This window comes from Micromys minutus, assembly GCF_963924665.1.
Source record: "Micromys minutus genome assembly, chromosome: 10".
Taxonomy (NCBI): Eukaryota; Metazoa; Chordata; class Mammalia; order Rodentia; family Muridae; genus Micromys; species Micromys minutus.
Window position 1 is genome coordinate 11,466,529 of NC_137979.1, and position 9,462 is coordinate 11,475,990.

General features: G+C 48.5%; 1 protein-coding gene across 1 annotated transcript; it reads left to right on the forward strand.

The window, feature by feature from the left end:
• Nucleotides 1-2,372: 2,372 nt before the first annotated feature.
• Nucleotides 2,373-7,504, forward strand: LOC308425958 (butyrophilin subfamily 1 member A1-like; the record flags this gene model as incomplete). Its single annotated transcript, XM_080923625.1, has 5 exons — nucleotides 2,373-2,457; nucleotides 2,623-2,976; nucleotides 3,700-3,978; nucleotides 5,797-5,979; nucleotides 6,924-7,504. 5 exons carry the CDS (start codon nucleotides 2,373-2,375, stop codon nucleotides 7,502-7,504), a joined length of 1,482 nt encoding a protein of 493 aa, XP_080779751.1.
• Nucleotides 7,505-9,462: the final 1,958 nt, after the last annotated feature.

Here is a 9,462-nt window from a genome sequence, read left to right on the forward strand (position 1 = left end):
ACAGAGTGAGTTCTAGGACAGGTAAGACTGTTAGACAGAGAGACACTGTCTGGGGGTACGGGGGAGGGGAAGGCTGCAGTGAATGTGGGATGCACCCTTCATTTTTACTTAACGGTGTAATTTCCTTTGAGTGTAATTTCCCAGTGGTGGGAAGCTTAACAGGGTAGTGTTGTTTCTAATTTTTTGAGGGATCTCAGCGATAGGTTATTTCTCTGCAGCTGACATGAGCCAATTCAAACCAGATTATAAAGGCAGGTTTATTGGGAAGCTGTTCTCAGGTGGGCGAGTTCACTGGCCCGCAAGGACTAAAACTAGGGAAGTCACCATGGGAAAGGGATGGAGGGGAGTGAGAGAGAAGAGAAGAGAAGAGAAGAGAAGAGAAGAGAAGAGAAGAGAAGAGAAGAGAAGAGAGAGGGAGAGACCAAAATGTCTAGATTATATAGGGAAGACCTCTGGGGGAAGGGCAGCCCAGCCTCCAGGCAGGAAAGTTGAAGGTGGGGGCAAGGTAGTCAGGAAGGGACTGAGGGATGCTGGGAGAACCTGGAGGCCAGGTCTGCTTTGATATGTAAAACATACACCTCAGTTCCTTGTCCCCTGGTCTGAAACCAAACACTCAGTACTCTATCAAGACTGCTCAGGGCTTGCTCCAGATACAGCTGAAGTCCTCCGTTCTGACACAGACCAGGGAGATGAGCTGCAGCTGGTACTGTTGCCTAGCTAACACAATTCATGTTTGCATGTGGCGCCCCCTGGTGTTTGTACATAAAATAACTTGTTCACCAGAAGGTGCACCTCAAGGAGGCAAGCAGAAAAGAACTTGGGGCTAAACTTTCTTATTAGCTCCTGACCTACAGCCCCTAAGAGTCCTACCTGCTGCTGAGGGAAACCATCTGCTGAGTTAAAGTGAGCACTCCACCACCCTGCAAAGCCAAGTGGCCCTCCCTGGGAGCTCCTTTCTTACCCAAAGCTTCCAGGGACACCAAACCTTTAAGTCAATCAGAAGGAAGATTAGATCAAAATACAGCATGACCCCAGTACCTCACTCAAGTGACAGGTGTAAGACGGGCTCAGGTGAAGCTTCCAGGACCGTACAGCGACGGGGCAGAGGGAAGAGATGAGGAAACCTTTGCCCTGGATTTCTGGACAGGAGTCTCCGCAGCCGATGCCAAAATCAGGCCACTTTCCATACTGCATGGCATCGTTCCCAAAGACAGTGGCTCCAACGTGGCAGCTCTGAAGGTCTCAATAACCGGAGTTTATCTTAGCTCCCCAACTCCTACAGCTGGCTGGAATCCTAACACAGATAATGTATGCCCTCTTCTTTGGGTTCCTGATGTCCCCAAGTTGGCCAAGATGCCATCCTCCTACAGGCCACCTCCCTTCGTCTCCTTGCCTCCCCTTATCCCTCTTCACAGCATCTTTATCTTATATGCTCAGTTCAGCTGGCCACGCCCCATAAGGAGGGTTTTTTTTTTTTTTTTTTTTTTTTTTTGGTTTTTAGTTTTGTTTTTTTCCCCCTGTTGCAAGTGCCATAAAGGTTAAGAGTTGGTTGTTTTCTGATGGCAGTAACCAGACTCAACAGAAGCTGGTGAGCTTGTCTATTCTTCCGTTTCTAGGCTCCCCTCTCGTCTCCCTCTCACCGGGAGACAGGCTCATTCACTTGGACTGTGCCCTGCCCAAGTTTTCAGGGAACCAAACCAATTCCCTCCAAGTCCTTAGAACTTGGAAAGCAAGCATCAGGCTCACAGGTGAGTGTTTTTTTTCTTTAATAGCATTCCTCAGTATTTTAGTTTGGACCTCTCCCCATGCTCAGTGGGCAGGGAGAACCTGTGGCTGTCCTTCTAAGCAAGGACCGAACCACACAAGAGCCCTTGCTGACATGACACACTGGGTGTGAAGGGCAGCCTAAGGCTGGTACCTCTTAAGACTGGCTGACCAGTTACCGAGACTTGCTCTCCCAACAGATTATGCTAACTACCCTAAATTCTTGAGTTTTGGGGGGTTCTCATTCCTGCCAAGGAAGAAGCTGTGTCCTCTAACCCTAGCTGAAGAGTTCTTTCAGGGCAAATGGACAGAGGAGGGTGACACGGGGTCCTGAAGACCCAAGAGTTGCCTATTGGAGCTAGTTCTTCTCCATGTGCCTGCAAAGGGCAGGAGCTTGGGTAAACAGTCACACAGGAGTGGGTGGGGAAGTGTGGTTCATCCACACACAGGGCCAGCCTCGGGATTCTGCAGGTAGAGTCTGTGGGAAACAACTTGTGTTTCTAGGACTGAGAAATCATGCTAAACTGTTTCTCTGTTGTCCTATTAGATTCCTAGCTTCTCTCTCACTGTAACTAATGTGTATCTGATTCTATGTGTCCCCAATAGGTATGACAAGGGCACACCACAGAGATGCTACTCTGCCAAGCGTCTTGGTCAGCTTCATCTTTCTGCAACTCCTGACTTTTGGCAACGGTAGGACACCCCTCCCTTTCTGACCCTAGGGCTGCCCAGAGGCAGGCTGAGGCTTCTGATGAAGCTCGGGACTAAGGGGAACTCTCAAAGAGAAAAATGGGGCACAAGGAAAGCCCCTGCCTCCTGCATGTGACCTAACCTAGCCCTTTTATCTGCATCTCTAAGGAAAATCAGATTTCCGAGTCCTTGGACCTCCTGGCCCACTTCTGGCCATAACTGGGCAAGACAAAGAGTTGCCTTGCAAACTATCACCCAACATCAGCGCTGAGGGCATGGAGCTGAGGTGGTACAGGGATGAGCCCTCGTCGGCTGTGCATGTGTACAAGAACGGGGAAGATGTGTACGGCGAGCAGATGGCGGAATATAAGGGAAGGACCACGTTCAACGGCAATCATGTGGCCAGGGGAGAGGCCGCTGTGAAGATACACAACATCACTGTGTTTGACAATGGGACTTACCACTGTGTCTTCAAGGAGCACACCTCCCACAGCCAGGCCACCCTGTGGCTGAAGGTGGCAGGTGAGGGTTGGTGTGGGGGATCTCCTACTCCACCAGGGAGTGTCTCTCAGCATCAGCCAGGATTCTAGACATTGGTCTTCAGAGCCCTGATACCTAAAGCTGGGGGCTTTAGTGACACGCGCTTCCAGGCAAAGCCATTTTCCCACGGGCTCTGTTTCCCATCTGCCTTTCCTTCTTCACACACCCTAGTGTCACAAAGAGAGCACAGATGTAGGGGAGGAGTCAAGGCATGGAACAGTGGAGAGAGACAGAGAAGGAGAATCAGAAGCAGGAAGACAGTGAACAGAGACAGAAATAAAGTGGGGAAGAGAACAACGGGAAAGGAGGGGACACAGAGAGATGTCAAAAGGAAATAGGGAGAGACAAAGAGGCTGAAATTGCTAGGGGTAGAGAAAATGAGAGGGAGACCAGTGAGGAGACAGGAGGGAGACTGGGGTGGTTTGTGGCTATGGAGAAGTTTTCCTAGGTAACAGACCCCCAGTTCTTTCCTCATTTTCACACTTAGTGAGAAGCTTTGGGCTTTTCCCTTAGCCCCTCCCCACCCCCGTTTCTCTCGACTGTTTTGTTTGGGATGAAGGTGCTCATTAGTGATGACATAACCCAGACAGGTGACCCGTGAAGAGTCATAGAACTACGAAACATCTGCAAGGCACCCCCATACACACACATACACAGCAGCAGCAACTGTAGCTGCAGGAACTGAGCTGATGTCTCTTGATTCAGGGCGGGGCTCATCCCCCAGAATCCGTGTGACTGACACCCAGGACAAAGGCATTCGGGCAGAGTGCACCTCAGCAGGCTGGTACCCAGAGCCCAAGGTGGAGTGGCTGGACCTCAAAGGGCGACCAGTGCCTGCTGAGACTCACCTCTCGGTTTCTACGAGCACTGGCCTCGTGGCTGTACTGTCCGTTGTGACTCCCCAGAGCAGAGCTGTGGGAAGCCTGACTTGCTCCATCTCCAACCCCCTCCTCCCCGAGAAGGTGACTGAGACTTACCTGCTTGGTGAGTATCTATTCAGTTTTACCATCAAAGACGGCAGACAGGGATGTTAGGAGAAGGTTATGCAGGCAGAGCCAGAAAAGATCCTCCCTTCAGCCTGGCCAGGAGGGTCACAGGGATGTTGGTGTCGAAGATGATGCAGGGCTAGGGATGCAGGGATGTCCACTCGGGAAGCAAGAAAGATACAGCCTGATACTGGCTTTTCCGTTGCTGTTGTCATTTTAATAGATCTTGGGGGGAGGGTCTTGGGTTTTTTTTTGTTGTTGTTGTTGTTGTTGTTGTTTGTTTGTTTGTTTGTTTTTAAATAGAAGTTTTAGTTGATGGCAAATATAATCAGAAAGTGCATAGACTTTCTTTAAAATATGTTTCTTTTCATCTTATATGTATGTGTGCTTTACTGAATGTGTGTAAGTACAGTGTGTGTGTGTGTGTGTGTGTGTGTGTGTGTGTGTGCTCGGTACCCTTGGAACTGGAGTTACAGGTGGCTGTTGTGAGCTGCCATGTGGGTGCTGGAAAGGAGACTGGGGTCTTCAGGAAGAGCGGCAGAGCTCCTAACCATTGAAATGCCTCTCCAGCCCCTGGATTTTCTATATACATCATCTCCCGGTTATGAATGTCCAGAAAGGGAACATTCCAGAAAGGTGTGAACAGGCAAGACCCACCAGGCTCACTCAGCAAGTGTGTAGGGCTCACCAGTGCTGTGAGCTCTGGGGCGTGGACACAGAAGGGTATCTGCTCACCCGTACTGCACACTGCCTGCAAGTCCACCACACCCTCTCTTCCTACTTAGTTCCTGGAGAAGCCCGGCCGTTCTTTTCTTTCTTTGCATGGTTTTGCCTTTCTACGGTTCACCTTTGCCTGGTGTCTTAGTTACTTTTCTATTGTTGCAAGGAGGCACCATGACCAAGGCAACTTATAGAAAATAAGCATTCGGTTGGGGGTTTGCTTACAGAGAGGGAGTCCTTTATCATGGTAGCAGGAACCATGGAGGGAAGCAGGCAGAAGAAATGGTGCTGGAGAAGTAGCTGAGAGAGAGAGACAGAGACAGAGACAGAGACAGACAGAGAAACAGAGAGACACAGAGAGACAGATACACAGACAGAGAGAGACAGAGAGAGACACAGAGAGAGACTGAATCTGGCAAGGAATTTTGAAACCTCCAAGCCTACCCCCAGTGACACACCTCCTTCAACGAGGCCTTACCCAACCCTTCCAAACTGTCCCACTAGCTGGTACCAAGCACTCACACATGATCTCATGGGGGCCATTCTCATTTAAACCAAACACTTAATAAATCATTTCTGTTGGGGGCTGAATGGCTACCCCACTGTCTACATAGATGACAGTTAGTTTACCTGCTTAGCGACTTAAGGATATATTTAGCTTGTCGTTTAAAGTTTTCTTCCTTTAAAATCCTTGTTTTGGTGTGGTGTTTTTTGGTTTTTTGGGGGGGGTTGTTTGTTTGTTTGTTTGGGGGGTTTTTTGTTTGTTTTGTTTTTTAACCTTTTGAAAAAAGTTATCACTATGTAGCCCTGACTGGCCTGGAACTTGCAATGACCATCCTAGTCCTGGGGCTCCACCCTCAGGACTGTCCCATCTCCCACCTGCACCATTATCTGAGAGGCTGAGGTGTTTTGTGGTGCACAAACATTCAGGCTGTAGAACCCTTTTTAGAAAGGTCTGTAAACCTTGTGTTCCTTGACTTTGGAATGGTGTGTGTGTGTGTGTGTGTGTGTGTGTGTGTGTGTGTGTGTACACGTGTGTCTATCTATCAAAAACAATCTCCTCCTGTTATTCTTAATGCCTTTGGAATGCCCTCAGCCCCCCTATCCAGAAGACCTCTGCCCACTGAAAGAGGACCGGCTCTGCCTTTGATCCTCACGGCACTAGGGTTGGTCTCAGCAGCAATAGCCTGTGCCTTTGGGAAATGTCACAAGGAAGAGCACAAAACAAGTCAGGAGGAAGAGAACCCGGAGGCTGGTGATGAGGAGGAGCTCAGCCACGGTGAGTGGGCCTGACCCTCACACCAGAGACCTGCATGCCGGGCTCTGCTCTGAGGTTTGTGTCTTTGTGTCACCGAACACAGTGAGGACAGAAGGAAGGGCGGGTGGCGATTCCCAGCTACAGCCCACCCAAGAGAGTTCTTGATCAATTGTTCTTCACAAGATAATTCTGGGAAGACTACAAAGCCTCCTTCTGAGAAGTGGGTAGACAAGGGCGTAAAGCTTGGGTTTGTCCTTTTTTTCCACTACTGAAACAAAATACCCTCTGGTGATTCCTAAAGGAATGTCTATTTAGCTCACATTCGGGGGCCTGCATTGCTAAGACCAGGTGGTCTGTGTGGCAAAGGCTCCCTGGCTGCGTCATATCGAGGTGGACAGCAAGACAGAAGAAACAAGGAATTTGGGGACATATGGGAACTAACCTGGGTCCTCAGAGAACTAAATGATATTCCCATGAACCTTGGATGAAGCTCCGCCTCTTAAAACCTCCCCCACCCCTTGCTACTCACACTGAAGACCTGGCTTCTAACACACAAAGCCTGAAGGCTCATGTCAGGTCCATTGCAACCCATGGAAAAGCCTACACGTGGAGTGCTGGCTGCAGGGTGTGGGCGTGAGTCCCAAGTTTTCTCTCTGTCAGACATTGTCCCTGTGTCAGTTCCTCTCTCCGTGCCTCTGTCTCTCCCACGCAGAGCCTGGTCTCGGACCTGGGCTTAGCGCACACTGGGAGCTGTCTCGGGCTGTTACTCACACCTCTTCAAGTGTCCCTCATTCCTGTAGCCCTCACTGCTTGGAGTGGGGAGTGGGAGCAATTTAAATAGGGACAGTAATGATTGCTATAGATGGATGGGGAATCCTTCATGTAGGAGACAGAGCTTGGTCCCTCATCCACACAGGGCCAAGAAGGCAAAGGTCTCCATGCCTGTCACTTTCTTTTCTCTACAGTGAGTCTGTCCCTGGATCCTGAAACCGCCAGTCCCAAACTCATGGTGTCCGGAGATCAGAAAAGCGTGAAGCGGCTGCTATTTGACCAGGATGTGTCCCCCAATTCCAGGAGATTTGACCAGGACCCCTGCATCCTGGCTCAAGAGCGATTTGAAGCAGGGAGACATTACTGGGAAGTGGAGGTTGGGGACAGGAGGGCCTGGATTCTGGGTGTGTGTCTGGAGAGTTTGGTACGGGAAGGAAGGATCCCCAAGTCACCCCAGCATGGCCTCTGGGCACTAGAGTTTTACAAGAAGAAACTCCAAGCACTCTCCTATCCCAGGACTTGCCTGTCTCCTCCAGAGCCCCTCCAGCGGGTGGGCATCAACTTAGACTTTGAGGCAGGGGAAATCTCCTTTCGTAATTCAGCCAATGGCTCCCTGATCTATGTGTTCTCTGGCTTATCCTTTTCTGGTCCTCTACAGCCATTCTTCTGTCTCTGGACCCATGATCCCAGGCCCCTAACTATCTGCTCAGTGGTCAGACAGACCAAAGAAGACACAGAATCATCTGGTGGTCCTGACTTCCCAGGAGACTCCTGAGATGTCCTTAAGAGAGAAAAGTTTCTGCCTTCTTGCACCCCCTAGCTCCTGGTACTATTTATCCCATTCCTATATAAAAATATGGCAAGACACCAGGGGCTGGATATGCTCCCTCTGCCAAATTTCTGTGCCAAATTCTGATACCACCTGCCAGGGTCAGAGATTTTTGAAGGTGATGTAATTTGGAGATGAGGCATTGAAAAAGATTGTGGTTAAGGGGAGTCACTGATGAACTTTAACCTCATAGATCTGGTATCTAATAAGAGAGGAGATTAGGACTTGGAGATAACGTCGGTCACTAGCCAAGGAGGCCAACAACGCTCTGGTCTCATATTTGTAGCCTCTGGGACTTAGAAAATGGTTCCTGCCGAGTGAGAATCTCCTATGTTGAGTTACTTTGTTATGGCTTCCTTCTCTCAGTGAGGCAAACTATACAATCAGCACACCAGGGGGTATTTTTTGCCATGTTCTGAGAGTCGTGTGTATGTATGTGTATGTATGTATGTATGTATGTATGTGTGTATATGTGTGTGTATGTGTATGTGTGTATATGTGTGTGTATGTGTGTATGTATGTATGTGTGTATGTGTATGTATATGTGCGTATATGTGTATGTATGTGTGTATATGTGTGTATGTGTATATGTATGTATGTGTGTATGTATGTATGTGTGTGTATGTGTGTATGTGTGTGTATGTGTGTGTATGTATGTATGTGTGTATGCATGTATGTATGTGTGTATATGTGTGTATGTGTATGTGTGTATATGTGTATGTATGTGTGTATGTATGTATGTGTGTATGTATGTATGTGTGTATATGTGTGTGTATGTGTATGTGCGTATATGTGTATGTATGTGTGTATATGTGTGTGTATGTGTGTATGTACGTATGTGTGCATGTATGCATGTGTGTATATGTGTGTGTATGTGTGTATGTATGTGTGTATATGTGTGTGTATGTGTGTATGTATGTATATGTGTATGTATGTATGTGTGTATATGTGTATGTATGTGTGTATGTATGTATGTGTGTATATGTGTATATGTGTGTATGTGTGTGTATGTATGTATGTATGTATGTATGTATGTGTGTGTGTGTGTATGTGTATGTATGTGTGTATGTATGTATGTATGTGTGTATATGTGTGTATGTGTGTGTATGTATGTATGTATTGTGTATGGATGTAGAACGTCCAGCCCAGGGTATGCTGTGGCTGTACAGTAAATGGCAGTCTTACCCTCCCTTCTCGTTCTCCCTCCATCTTGCTCATCTCTCAGGCATCCACTTCTTTTCTTTCCTCTCCCTCCTTTCCACCTTCTTTTCCTTCTGTTAAATGCTTTTATTATTTTGAGTTATGTAGATGCGTGTGTCTGTGCACATGTGTGCAGTGCCCACGAGGCCAGAGGACAGCATCTGATGCCCTGGAACTGGAGTTAGAGAGGGTATGAGCTGACAGGGAATGCTGGGAACAAAACTCAGAGGTCTTCTGCAAGAGCAGGCAGGGCTCTTAACCATAGAACCATCTCTGCAGCCCCTCCCCTTCCCTTTTTCTTTCTCCTCCAATCCAGTTCTACCTAAGCCTCTCTCTGTCCCTATGGCAGACTAGTTCAAGCCACACAAAAGGCAAGGATCCCAAGGCTTTGGTGAGAGTTCAGTGAGGACGGAAACCATATCCATATTGACAGAGAAAGCAGACTAGAAGTGGGTTTTAATGGACACTTGAGAACACAAGAGCACAGACAGACGCTGGAATCTCAGCTGCCTGGGAATCTCCCACTCCAAGACCGAGGCAGAGAGGAGAAAGGAACCCAGGGAGTGGGGTGCTGCCCCAGGGCGCTTGTTCCATAGGGGCTGAGAAAATGCGACCTGTCTGCAAGAGAAACAGAGTCACAGTATACCCTAGGCCCAACATCTCCTCTTGCTGCTTGTTGATTGATCTGTGTGTGATCAGGACCC